The 14615-nt window shown below is 44.5% G+C and overlaps 2 protein-coding genes across 3 annotated transcripts; both read right to left on the reverse strand.

Moving 5' to 3' along the window:
* Nucleotides 1-232: 232 nt before the first annotated feature.
* Nucleotides 233-1583, reverse strand: LOC101158575. 2 transcript variants are annotated; one of them, XM_011493247.3, is made up of 4 exons: nucleotides 1522-1583; nucleotides 1403-1455; nucleotides 349-1325; nucleotides 233-280 (listed from the first exon to the last, which is right to left on the reverse strand). In XM_011493247.3, exons 1-3 carry the CDS (start codon nucleotides 1542-1544, stop codon nucleotides 352-354), a joined length of 1050 nt encoding a protein of 349 aa, XP_011491549.1. In that variant the 5' UTR covers nucleotides 1545-1583; the 3' UTR covers nucleotides 233-280; nucleotides 349-351. The 2 variants fall into 2 exon arrangements, with proteins under 2 accessions (XP_011491549.1, XP_004084949.1); XM_004084901.4 differs by having other exon boundaries at nucleotides 233-1325.
* A 2262-nt stretch (nucleotides 1584-3845) lies between these two features.
* On the reverse strand, nucleotides 3846-5035 carry LOC110013802 (nascent polypeptide-associated complex subunit alpha, muscle-specific form-like). Its single transcript, XM_020700327.2, has 3 exons — nucleotides 4940-5035; nucleotides 4813-4865; nucleotides 3846-4741 (listed from the first exon to the last, which is right to left on the reverse strand). The coding sequence occupies exons 1-3, from the start codon at nucleotides 4960-4962 to the stop codon at nucleotides 3930-3932; spliced, it is 888 nt and encodes a 295-aa protein (XP_020555986.1). The 5' UTR covers nucleotides 4963-5035; the 3' UTR covers nucleotides 3846-3929.
* Nucleotides 5036-14615: the final 9580 nt, after the last annotated feature.

Consider the following 14615-nt stretch of genomic DNA (forward strand, 5'->3'; position numbering starts at 1 on the left):
TGGATCGTTAAAAATAGTTCCTGAACTACTGAAGTGGACTGAACATTCAGAGACTGCTGGATGAGGATTCAACCCTCTCCTTGGAAGTGTGCATTTGTGTGTAGGGGTGGGATTAAGCTGGTGGGGGGGGGGGGGGGGGGCAGTAAAGCGGAACAGGAATCCATTTGCATGAATTCTGTTGATGTTTCTGGTTCAGATCAGTTCCACCTTCAGTCTGCAGAAAGTCGCATGATAAAGATTCAAACAACTTTATTGACGGTCTTTTTAAAAACTGCAGGTCCTGCAGACAAACACGTGTGTTAGAACCAGGACCGGGCCCAGAATCATCTACAGGTTTACATCTACTACCTGCTACAGTTTGGGACGCAGCTTCACTCTGCTCCATTTGGACTCTGGATGAAGACTTGGGACCTTGGCCTTGTGCATGTCCTTCTGCTGTGGACCCTGGGTCCGATCTGGAGGAGGTGCAGGCCTCAGCTTGGGTTTCTGGACCTCCAGCTGGTTCTGGTCTGAGTGTCCAAGCCGTCTAATAGCCCACCCACCAAAGGGCTGCGGGATGTCGTAGACTTTAGCTGGAACGAAGCCCGGAGCCGGCCGCTCCACGCTCAGGATCCTGGGTTTGTAGCTTCCAGTGGGTTTTGGCCCGGTCTCAGAACCGGGCCTGCTCCCGGGGTTTCTAGTCTCAGAGGACAGCCTCGCAGCTTTAGCTCCACGTTGTAGGGTCTTTTTGCGTGCAGGAGCTCGAGCGTACGTCTGCATCCAGACTCTCTGGCCTGGTGGTGCTGGTCCAACTGGACTGAACAGCGAAGCAGAAGCCTGGCGTCTGAAGGAGCTGGAAGGTTCCTGCTGTGCAGACCCACTGAAGGACGGGCTCTTCCCAGAAGAACCGGAACCAGATGTGGAGCTGCTGGGTGGAGGTTTGCCCAGGTGCAGTGAACTCTGAAACAGTCCAGTTGCAGCGCGGTCCCTCCAGTTCTGATGGTCCGGGGCCACAGAAGCTCCTCTGGGAACAGCAGAACCAAACTTCTGAGTCCGAGTCTGTACTTGAACCGTGGTTGAATATTTCCCTTGTTGGTCTGGTTTTGGAAGCAGTCTGCTCTGCTCTGGACTTGGCTCTGTCTGGGACGGAGCTTCTGCGTTTGGACCGACTCCTGGACCAGAACCTCCATCAGCTGCAGGCCGAGCGCCAGAGCTGCTCCACCAGGCGGAGCGAGGAGAAAAGACGACTTGTCTGAGCGGCTGCTGGGGCGGGCCACTGAGTGTCCTCAGTCTGCCATCCGGCTGCTGGAAGCCAACACGTTGGGCGGCGTTCTGGGAGCTTGGTTCTGCAACACAAAGACAGCCGGGTCGGCTGAGGGGAGTCCTGCAGCTCCAGAGGAGCACACGGTGGCGACAGCCTCACCTGCTGTGGCCCAGGAACACCCATGCTCTGCTTGCACAAGAAGCAACCAGATCCTGTTCAGGAAAGAAAGAAATGAGATCACAAAGAACACACAGGCAGGCGCCTGCTGGAGGCCTCACCCCACGAGTACTCCACAAGCCATCTCCACACCGCTGGCAGGTCACTCCACCACAGACCCAGCTGATACTTAAGCAGCTGCAGCTAATGGAGCTGATGGTCTGCAGGTGAGGAAGATCCACAGAGAAGCAGCAGACAGAAACCAGTCCCTATGAGGTCTGATGAATGACCTTTGGTGACCCCACAGAAACATCTATGAGGTTCAGACTGTTTTCACATCACCCCAATTTTAAAATCCCTGCATTGGCTCCCCATATGCTTCAGGATTGATTTTAAGATACTTTTAACAGTTTTTAAATGTCTTAACGGTCTTGCGCCTTCTTATTTATCAGATCTTTTAGTGAAGTATGAACCCTCGCGGAGCCTGAGATCCTCTGGCACTGGTCTGTTAACCATTCCAACTGTAAAAACTAAAACCTATGGAGAGGCTGCATTTCAGCACTATGGCCCCCGTTTATGGAACAGTCTGCCAGAGGGAATGAGAGCCGCAGAGAGCATTGATGCTTTTAAGAAAAGGCTCAAGACCCATCTTTTTAACCTGGCTTTTAGCTAATTTTTTCTACTTTTATTTATTTATTTATTCAGATATTTATTTATATGTACTTTTTATTTTTATTTTATTTATTTATTCATCCATTTTATCTTGTTTTATGAACTTGAACCTGATTTTTAACGCATTATTTTAATTAACCTTGTTTCAATGTTTTATCGTTTTTTATCAATATGTTTAATTTTTTATTCTCATTTTTATTAATTTTTATTTCCGGTGCTTCCTCAGCTGGAACCCCTCCCTCTGGGACGGCTGCTGTTCAGCCACTGCGGCTCTAGATGGGGACCTGCATCACCGCTTAGCTGTGGTGGAGCGGTCCCCGCCTGTGAAGCTGCATTTGGCTGTCTATGCGGCTGTTCACGGAGGGGGAGGTTCCAATTACAAGCGTTTCCAGCATCCTGTTTTTGTGCTCAGCCTATTTCTCATTGTCCATTGCCATCAGTTAGGGGGTGGGAGGTGTGAAAGGAGTGGGGGGCTAGGTACGGGGAGGGGGGCCCTATTTATTTATTTATTTTTATTTATTTATTTTTAAATCGTCAATGCTTGTTTTTATATTTTGTTGTGTTTTAATGTAAAGCACTATGTGTTATATTTTCATATGAAAAGTGCTTTATAAATAAAGTTAGAATTGAATTGAATTTTCAGGAAGAGGATTCTCTGTAGTGTTTCAGCATTTGTCATAAAGCACAGAGAGTTTTGATCTCTCCTGTTTTTGACCGTTTCCCCAGCGCAAACTTCAAACCTCCTTGTGACGGACTCACAGCTATCATGGAGCTCCAGGGATCCGGGAGGGAGAAGAAACTCTCATCTGTGTGAACAACCTGAACAATGATCCGCTAAGAACCCACGAATCCCACTCCAACTACACTTTCATCAATTTTAAAGTCATCCAGTGGTCTTTTCATTGTGATGATGCTGTTTGAGCCAAAAATAAAAAATCTGTGTCGTTTTCTAGGAATAGTTTCTGCAGAGCTGCAGGAGTTCATCAGAAAATCACCTCTGAGTTGTGGGCGGGACACATAGTGTGGAAATAAGCCTCCAATGGTATCCCATCATCCCTTCTCTAACACTCTTCCCCCCGCTAGCTTATAGCCCCCCAAAACGCCATCCTAACATTAATGGTGATCAATATCAGGTCTGTCCAGCCGTCCAGTTCTGATCCAGATTCCAGCTCAGACCAGGAAAACAAAGACGTTCATGGATCTGTTGGTCTGACGGTGGATGATCAGAACGGAGCGGGGAGACTGAAGCCCCGCCCATTTTAGTTGTTGGAACACGGCTGAGAGAGCTTTTCCATACGAGATTTTTTTCCTCCTGATTCATCATGATTGAATCTTTAATCTTTAATCTTAATTTTCTTTTTATGAACGTCATGAGAAAATGCTACAAGAACATGTTGGTATGACCAAAAACATGATTTTCAATGACACAAAACCATGTTTGTGTCAGAGTCTAAACCTCCGTTTTTGCTGTAAAACTTCAATAAAGCTCCTTTTGTTCTTGTTCATCTGTGTGGTCCAGCTTCCAGAGCCTCTGAGGCCCAAAACCAAAGCAAACACAACACTTTGGATGAAACCGTTTCAAGAGCTGTGAGGACCACAGGAAGAGATGAAACCTGCTGAATGAAACGTTTCAGAACCAAACCCTGTTCTGTCTCAGATTCAGACGCGTGAAGCATGAAGCTTTCCCCCAGCGTTCATGCATGAAGATGAGCTTCTGTGATGGACCTCCGGTCTCAGAGCTCCAGCTGACCGCAGCAAAGAACCCAAGTCACACTCAAAGGAAAACGTTTTTTATTGAAATACAAAAGGCGTCATGACAGTGGTGTATCACAAATAGAAAACAAGGATGTGGACAGAACTACAGTCTGGAGCGGATCTTTACTCTGCTCCATTTGGACGCTGGATGAAGACTCTGGGTCTTGAAAGCTTCCACCTGCTCTTTGGGAGGAGGTGGAGGAGGTGCCGGCTTCAGCTGGGGTTTCTGGACCTCCACCTGGTTCTGGTTAGTAGAGTCTCCTAGCCGCCTGATAGGCCAGCCCCCGAGGGACTGTGGGATCTCAAAGACCTTTGCTGGAGCAAAGCCCGGTGCTGTCTGCTGGGCGGTGCTGAACCTGGGACTGAAGTTCCCTGCAGGAACCTTCTGGCTGCTGTGTTGGAGTTTGCCCCCAAAGGGCAGCCTGGACGCTTTGGTTTCACTGTTCACTGAGACTTTCTTAGCAGGAGCACGGGCATACGTCTGCATCCGGACTTGGTTTCCCCGTGGAGCAGGCCCGACCGGGCTGAAGAGGGACGCAGAGGAGGCGATCGGACCTTTGTTGGAGCTGGAAATCTTCTGGGGTCCAGAGCGAGCCGCGGCGCTGAAGGAGAAGCTGTGCACGGCGGCCTTCGCTGGAGCAGCTCCTTTAGCAGGCTTCTGCTTCTGACCGGCCTTCTGCACAGATGTTCTACTGCCTGGATTGGTGGAGGGGCTGAACTTGGGCGTAGCTGGAAGTCTGGAGGGGCTGCTCCGGACCGCTTGGCCTGGACTTTGTTCAGGCTGTGAGTTGAAGCTGCTGCTCTGAGCTGAGCGAGGAGAGAAGGCTTGTTTCTGAGGAGGACCCCCCAGACTCCTCAGCCTGCCCTCCTGCTGATAGAAGCGGACCTGTCTGCCGCCGCTGAGGGGGGGTTGCTCTGCCAAAAAAAGAACAGAATGAGTTTCCTGCAGGAACAGCACCCGTCCTGCAGACACCACCTGTTCTCACCTGCTGGGGCCCACGAGTGCAGACCCTCCACGAGAAGGAAAACCAGCAAGATCCTGTTAAAAAAGCAGGAGAAGATCAGAAGGAAGAAGAGCGTTGAAGGTGCTGCTGCAGCTCTGCAAACCCTCACCTCAGTCCCACTCCAAAGTCCATTTCTGCAGCCTTCAGTCCGCTCAAAGCAGCAGCGACTCAACTGCAGCCCAGCCGCTGCGCTGCTGTATTTATGGCTCTCTGAGTGGAGCGATGGCCTGCAGCTCCGATCTGCCGGAGTCAAGGTCTGAGCCAACAAAACATCATATCAGTGTGATGTCCTTGTCACCTTATCAGTGCTGGGCTGTCGCTTTTGCTCAGACTTTTCCTGAAGTTCGCCCCCGCGCTCTGTCTGCTCAAACTCTGCGTTTTTCCTGACCTTTCCCAGCACAAAGGGGTCGCTCCACTCTGAAACGAGCATCATGAAGGAAGGAGCCGGAAACATCCCAGCCTGGTGTTGTTTCAGCCTCTCCCTCTGCAGAAAGGCTTCTGATGCTGAGCCCGGTTCTTTAGTGCATCCGGAACGGGCCCTTCTTTATACAGTTTGGACTTCACAGAAGAGTCTCCTGCTGGACTTTAGCAGGTTTTGTCCCCTGTGCTGCTCGACGTTTGGTTGACTTCTCACTCTGTTTTGCCTTTTTGTGATTCTTTTGATGGTTTTCCCGCTGTCCTTCACCTCCTGCTGCTATTTCATCATAATAGAAACTATTTGATTTAAAAGCGCCTTTCAGGGAACTCAAGGACACTGTACAAAACAAAGTTTACAAAAATGTTCAATAAAAACACAACAAATGGCAGCTGACAGGAAATCAGAAGGAGAAGGCAGAATTAGACAGAAGAGTTTTAAGTTTGCATTTAAAAGAGTCTAAGTGACAGAGGTCAGGAGGTCAGGAGGTCAGGAGTTTAAGAGCAGAGCAGCTGAAGGTTCCCATGGTAACGAGTCGGGCCGGAGGAACAGAGAGCTGAACAGAGGAGGAGGACCGAAGAGAAGGAGAGGAGGTTTGATTAGAAGGAGCCCGGTCATGGAGGGCCTTAAAGGTGAACAGGAAGGGTGTTTGATTGTGGAGGTTATGGTGGAGAACCGGGGTGATGTGACTGAAGGAGGGGGTTCTGGAGATGATGCGGGCCGCTGAGTTCTGGACCAGTTGAAGCTTATTGAGGGTTTTTTGAGGGAGACCAAAGAGGAGAGAATGACAGTAATCTAGACAGGAAGTGACCAGACTGTGGACCAGGATGGATGCAGAGGGGAGGGAGGGGCGTGGACGATTAATGGAAATGGGCCGACCGACTGATGTGATTGATGTCATGCATGATGCTTAGATGGAAAAGGAGGTCATGATCATTGTTCTGCCGTTCTCTGCTTCCTACAGCTTTTTGCACAGAATTCATGTCTAGATCAGCTCGTAATCATGAGGAGTTTCAAACACTTCTACTCTTTTTTTCTGCACCTATACCATCTGAATTGTGACAGAATACAAAAGACTAAATTGTTCAATTATCAACTATGGAACTGAAACATTTGAAAAAACTGAAATGTTTGTTTTGTCCTAATTTCTTTCGTCACATTTAAATGTTTAGAATCAATAACACAGAATCAAACACAGAATGTGAGCCAGAGATCCCAGGAGAAAGCACACATGCTGAGGAAACCCACAGGACCTGACTGGAGGTCAGAGGTCATGAGTTCTCCCTCAGAAACAGGCTGGACAGTGCCCGGCACAGATCGACTACAGAAAACATCTGCATGATCCTGCAGACCTCTGATGGACCTGCTGGGACTCATCCGTCCCATTACATCTGCCGTGGGAGGAGCATCAAGCACGGTAGTGTTAGTGTCATGGTCTGGCTCGTTCCTGAACGACTTGCTGAGGAGTTCTGCCTAAAACCCTGAAAGTTCTCCATCTGTTCATGAAAAATTGTTTCCTTGGGAAAAACGAATCATTATTTTAGATCAAACAGATCTGCGGCCTCTGCAAGGAAGAAACAGACGATGTTTCAAAGGCAATTGATGAACAGGAATCTACAATAAGAGACTTTATTGGTTTAAAAAAGACATCCTGACAGTTTGCAGGTCATTCGTCAAAACGCATGGACCCCCCCCACGGTGCTCAGTCCTGCTCTGTTTCTGTTCCATAAATGACATTCAGAGGTTCCAAGTATAATAAATAATAATAAAAACCAAATCATTCAATAAAACACTTTGAGACTGAAATGGTTAAACTTAAACGTTGGTTTAATAACGACAAGCCTTCGTTAAATTTGGAAAAGACGACTAAAACCAAAAAAAAAAAACGATTTAAATTAGGTTAGAATAGAAAAGGTTTCTGAGTTTAGATGTTTTGGGTAATTTTTGATGAAGATTTGAAAGTCTCAGATATGAAAGTCAAAAAATGGTTAAAACTATATTTGTCTTGAAAAATGTCAAGTATTATTTATCCTGTTTTATACAGGAGAAATACAAATACTGTATTTATTAAGTCAGGACTGTTGAAATGTGATGATTTGGTGGAACTGCAAACTTTATTAGGCATATTTAAAATAAAAACAGAGAGGTGCCTAAGAGTCTACAAAGTTCTTCTGAATTCAGAGGAAAATCTCAGAAGGAAACATGATTCTAGGTGGAAGATGCTCAACTGCTTTAAAGCTGACAGGTTCTTTTTGGTGAAAGTTTGGAACTCCCAACAGAAAGATGGGAAAAGTTATCTGAACAAACTTTTCTTTACGATGATTTTACAAAGTATTTGATTCTTTACTCCTTTCCAGTCCTGAGGGTGTGTGGACGGATGGAAGTGTCGGTGTTTTGTGGTTCTGTTCAGGAAAGGAGGGAGTCAGCAGAACAGAACCCAGAGCGGCCGGACACAGCTGCTGTGTTTGTCTGACACCTTCAGTAGTTTTGACCTCTGACTTGCTGTTTGGAAGGTTTTCGTGTGCGGCGCCTTTCCTGCGGAGCAGAGGAAGGGCTTGACCTCCTCTGGACACACAGAAAGCTGCTGCGTCGTTGTGCGATTGTCGCCAACATCCAGATCTTCGTGGTCCAGAGAGGAGCGGCCGGCCCGCTGTGGGTGAGAGAGTGTGTGATTCGTGTCAGTGTTGGTGGAGCTGAGAACCCAGGGTTATGTCACTCAGCCCGTGACGGCCGCCGCCATATCACAAGTCAGACCGCAGATAGTGCTAATCAAGACCTGCAGACTTCATGGAGACGAAACCTCTGCTTCTGTCTGCTCCTCTGCCCCCCCTCTGTGAACTAACCCTAATGCTTCTCCAGGACGCCCCCCCCCCAGAGCAAAGAAAAAGAAACAGATGCAAATATGTCAGAGATGCGTCTGAAAGCATGAAGGTGATGTGGTTTGCAGGATTTCCAGCAGCTTGATGACCTCTTCCTTATCCAAGGTCGGCTTCCACGACCTTCCACAAGAATTCACTGATTACTCTGGACTTGATTCTTCTAGGTTTTTCCAAAGATAAGTCATCATCTTTACTCCTCACTGATACGGACGTCACCATAGCTGAAATAAATGATAGATTCATGTTGTTTTATAGATGAATTTGTCTGTGGAAACATTAACTGTGATAATCAGTTTTGGAGTAAACTACGACTGAAAACAACGATGAAACAATGCAGCTCTTCGTCCAGGAGGGGGCGCTCTGAGATGGTGGAGGAGGAGGTTGTGTGTCTGTTTCAGTGGGAGCTGCGTTGTTGGTCTGAGGGTCACATGACTCGTCATGACAGGTGGAGGAGATGCAGGTGGAGGGTCCAAATGCAGGACTGTAGGACTGCAGGGCTCAGAAAGCAGAACCCAAACCCCAGATCCAAACACTGACCGGGCCAAACTCAAACCACGCTGATCACAGAAGCAATGCAGAGGTTAATAGATTACTCTTGGATGTAACTGAGTTGCTGGTCTATTTCTGAACCCTGCTGTGGACCCAGTAGTCAAACCTGTGCATTTTCTATTTATAAATGCAAACTTTTAACAGTCTGATGATGATGAGGAGGAAGAGGAGGCAGAAGAAGAGCTCCTTCACACAACCTGAACTGTTTCAAATTCCTACATTTTCCTTTAGGATGATGAAAATGTTCTCGCTGTTCAGGGTGTGTCAGGCTTTGGACTGTAGAGCTGATGACATCACACAGACTATTGGATTGGAGCAGAATTTCCTATTCTGCCCGGCGACAGAACCATTTGTGGCTCATTTGATTATCTGTGAGCGTCTTGGAGACGGTTTTCCCTCCCCGGCTTTGTTGGAATGTCGTTTCTTGCTTTGCATTTTCTGCGTGTGTCAGTGTCGTCTCAGCTGAACTTTTCCACACGGCTTCTGCTGATTACGGCCCGCAGCAGCAGTCACTGACTGCAAGGACCAGATTTCTTTGTTTGAGTTTTGTTCCACTGCTTTGAAGCTTTTTACCCTGGTGGGACCTTCTGTGTTCTCTTCAGCCCTTAGCTTTTAGCATTTTCACAGCAGGAACACATTTGTCCTTTTTCCATCCTGTGGCAGTTTAGCGACTCGCTGTCAAAGATCTTTGATTAAACAGCATTTGAATCCTCTGACAGCAGTGGCTTGTTTCTACAAATGGAAGAGACGTGAAGCTTGATCTCAGTGGGGGTCACTGAGTGGGCTTCCATCAGTGGATCCTGAAAGGAGGAGCCTCACCAGCAGCTCCAGGGGAGCAAAGGTTCTGTCTCTTCTCGATGCTCGGCTGTTCAGAGTTTCTCTTGAAATTCTCAACTCAAACCTCCAGACTGAAGGTTACGGTGGCCGAGAGGTGCAAGACACGCTTACATTTAAGATACAGCAACAGCAAATCCCAGTACAAAAGAACAAATCACGAAACACAACAGCAAATCATGAAACACAACAGCAAATCCCAGTACAAAAGAACAAATCACGAAACACAACAGCAAATCATGAAACACAACAGCAAATCATGAAACACAACAGCAAATCATGAAACACAACAGCAAATCATGAAACACAACAGCAAATCATGAAACACAACAGCAAATCACGAAACACAACAGCAAATCACGAAACACAACAGCAAATCATGAAACACAACAGCAAATCACGAAACACAACAGCAAATCACGAAACACAACAGCAAATCACGAAACACAACAGCAAATCACGAAACACAACAGCAAATCATGAAACACAACAGCAAATCACGAAACACAACAGCAAATCACGAAACACAACAGCAAATCACGAAACACAACAGCAAATCATGAAACACAACAGCAAATCATGAAACACAACAGCAAATCACGAAACACAACAGCAAATCACGAAACACAACAGCAAATCATGAAACACAACAGCAAATCATGAAACACAACAGCAAATCACGAAACACAACAGCAAATCATGAAACACAACAGCAAATCACCAAACACAACAGCAAATCACGAAACACAACAGCAAATCACGAAACACAACAGCAAATCACGAAACACAACAGCAAATCATGAAACACAACAGCAAATCCCAGTACAAAAGAACAAATCACGAAACACAACAGCAAATCATGAAACACAACAGCAAATCAGAAACACAACAGCAAATCATGAAACACAACAGCAAATCACGAAACACAACAGCAAATCACGAAACACAACAGCAAATCACGAAACACAACAGCAAATCACGAAACACAACAGCAAATCATGAAACACAACAGCAAATCACGAAACACAACAGCAAATCACGAAACACAACAGCAAATCATGAAACACAACAGCAAATCACGAAACACAACAGCAAATCTCACGAAACACAACAGCAAATCACGAAACACAACAGCAAATCACGAAACACAACAGCAAATCACGAAACACAACAGCAAATCATGAAACACAACAGCAAATCACGAAACACAACAGCAAATCACGAAACACAACAGCAAATCATGAAACACAACAGCAAATCTCACGAAACACAACAGCAAATCACGAAACACAACAGCAAATCACGAAACACAACAGCAAATCACGAAACACAACAGCAAATCATGAAACACAACAGCAAATCACGAAACACAACAGCAAATCACGAAACACAACAGCAAATCATGAAACACAACAGCAAATCCCAGTACAAAAAACAAATCACGAAACACAACAGCAAATCATGAAACACAACAGCAAATCATGAAACACAACAGCAAATCATGAAACACAACAGCAAATCACGAAACACAACAGCAAATCACGAAACAAAACAGCAAATCACGAAACACAACAGCAAATCACGAAACACAACAGCAAATCACGAAACACAACAGCAAATCACGAAACACAACAGCAAATCACGAAACACAACAGCAAATCACGAAACACAACAGCAAATCACGAAACACAACAGCAAATCATGAAACACAACAGCAAATCACGAAACACAACAGCAAATCTCACGAAACACAACAGCAAATCACGAAACACAACAGCAAATCATGAAACACAACAGCAAATCACGAAACACAACAGCAAATCATGAAACACAACAGCAAATCACGAAACACAACAGCAAATCACGAAACACAACAGCAAATCATGAAACACAACAGCAAATCATGAAACACAACAGCAAATCATGAAACACAACAGCAAATCACGAAACACAACAGCAAATCACGAAACACAACAGCAAATCACGAAACACAACAGCAAATCATGAAACACAACAGCAAATCACGAAACACAACAGCAAATCACGAAACACAACAGCAAATCACGAAACACAACAGCAAATCACGAAACACAACAGCAAATCACGAAACACAACAGCAAATCACGAAACACAACAGCAAATCACGAAACAAAACAGCAAATCATGAAACACAACAGCAAATCACGAAACACAACAGCAAATCACGAAACACAACAGCAAATCACGAAACACAACAGCAAATCACGAAACACAACAGCAAATCATGAAACACAACAGCAAATCACGAAACACAACAGCAAATCATGAAACACAACAGCAAATCATGAAACACAACAGCAAATCACGAAACACAACAGCAAATCACGAAACACAACAGCAAATCACGAAACACAACAGCAAATCATGAAACACAACAGCAAATCACGAAACACAACAGCAAATCACGAAACACAACAGCAAATCACGAAACACAACAGCAAATCACGAAACACAACAGCAAATCACGAAACACAACAGCAAATCATGAAACACAACAGCAAATCATGAAACACAACAGCAAATCACGAAACACAACAGCAAATCACGAAACACAACAGCAAATCATGAAACACAACAGCAAATCATGAAACACAACAGCAAATCACGAAACACAACAGCAAATCATGAAACACAACAGCAAATCACGAAACACAACAGCAAATCACGAAACACAACAGCAAATCATGAAACACAACAGCAAATCCCAGTACAAAAGAACAAATCACGAAACACAACAGCAAATCATGAAACACAACAGCAAATCATGAAACACAACAGCAAATCATGAAACACAACAGCAAATCACGAAACACAACAGCAAATCACGAAACAAAACAGCAAATCACGAAACACAACAGCAAATCACGAAACACAACAGCAAATCACGAAACACAACAGCAAATCACGAAACACAACAGCAAATCACGAAACACAACAGCAAATCACGAAACACAACAGCAAATCATGAAACACAACAGCAAATCACGAAACACAACAGCAAATCTCACGAAACACAACAGCAAATCACGAAACACAACAGCAAATCACGAAACACAACAGCAAATCACGAAACACAACAGCAAATCATGAAACACAACAGCAAATCACGAAACACAACAGCAAATCACGAAACACAACAGCAAATCATGAAACACAACAGCAAATCCCAGTACAAAAGAACAAATCACGAAACACAACAGCAAATCATGAAACACAACAGCAAATCATGAAACACAACAGCAAATCATGAAACACAACAGCAAATCACGAAACACAACAGCAAATCACGAAACAAACAGCAAATCACGAAACACAACAGCAAATCACGAAACACAACAGCAAATCACGAAACACAACAGCAAATCACGAAACACAACAGCAAATCACGAAACACAACAGCAAATCACGAAACACAACAGCAAATCACGAAACACAACAGCAAATCATGAAACACAACAGCAAATCACGAAACACAACAGCAAATCTCACGAAACACAACAGCAAATCACGAAACACAACAGTAAATCATGAAACACAACAGCAAATCACGAAACACAACAGCAAATCATGAAACACAACAGCAAATCACGAAACACAACAGCAAATCACGAAACACAACAGCAAATCATGAAACACAACAGCAAATCATGAAACACAACAGCAAATCATGAAACACAACAGCAAATCACGAAACACAACAGCAAATCACGAAACACAACAGCAAATCACGAAACACAACAGCAAATCACGAAACACAACAGCAAATCACGAAACACAACAGCAAATCACGAAACACAACAGCAAATCACGAAACACAACAGCAAATCACGAAACACAACAGCAAATCACGAAACACAACAGCAAATCATGAAACACAACAGCAAATCACGAAACACAACAGCAAATCACGAAACACAACAGCAAATCACGAAACACAACAGCAAATCACGAAACACAACAGCAAATCATGAAACACAACAGCAAATCACGAAACACAACAGCAAATCATGAAACACAACAGCAAATCACGAAACACAACAGCAAATCACGAAACACAACAGCAAATCACGAAACACAACAGCAAATCACGAAACACAACAGCAAATCACGAAACAACAGCAAATCACGAAACACAACAGCAAATCACGAAACACAACAGCAAATCACGAAACACAACAGCAAATCACGAAACACAACAGCAAATCATGAAACACAACAGCAAATCATGAAACACAACAGCAAATCACGAAACACAACAGCAAATCATGAAACACAACAGCAAATCACGAAACACAACAGCAAATCATGAAACACAACAGCAAATCATGAAACACAACAGCAAATCACGAAACACAACAGCAAATCATGAAACACAACAGCAAATCACGAAACACAACAGCAAATCACGAAACACAACAGCAAATCACGAAACACAACAGCAAATCATGAAACACAACAGCAAATCCCAGTACAAAAGAACAAATCACGAAACACAACAGCAAATCACGAAACACAACAGCAAATCATGAAACACAACAGCAAATCATGAAACACAACAGCAAATCACGAAACACAACAGCAAATCACGAAACACAACAGCAAATCACGAAACACAACAGCAAATCATGAAACACAACAGCAAATCATGAAACACAACAGCAAATCACGAAACACAACAGCAAATCATGAAACACAACAGCAAATCACGAAACACAACAGCAAATCACGAAACACAACAGCAAATCATGAAACACAACAGCAAATCCCAGTACAAAAGAACAAATCACGAAACACAACAGCAAATCATGAAACACAACAGCAAATCATGAAACACAACAGCAAATCACGAAACACAACAGCAAATCACGAAAGACAACAGCAAATCACGAAACACAACAGCAAATCACGAAACACAACAGCAAATCACGAAACACAACAGCAAATCACGAAACACAACAGCAAATCACGAAACACAACAGCAAATCACGAAACACAACAGCAAATCACGAAACACAACAGCAAATCACGAAACACAACAGCAAATCACGAAACACAACAGCAAATCACGA

The sequence above is a fragment of the Oryzias latipes genome, chromosome 11, assembly GCF_002234675.1.
Source record: "Oryzias latipes chromosome 11, ASM223467v1".
Lineage (NCBI taxonomy): Eukaryota > Metazoa > Chordata > Actinopteri > Beloniformes > Adrianichthyidae > Oryzias > Oryzias latipes.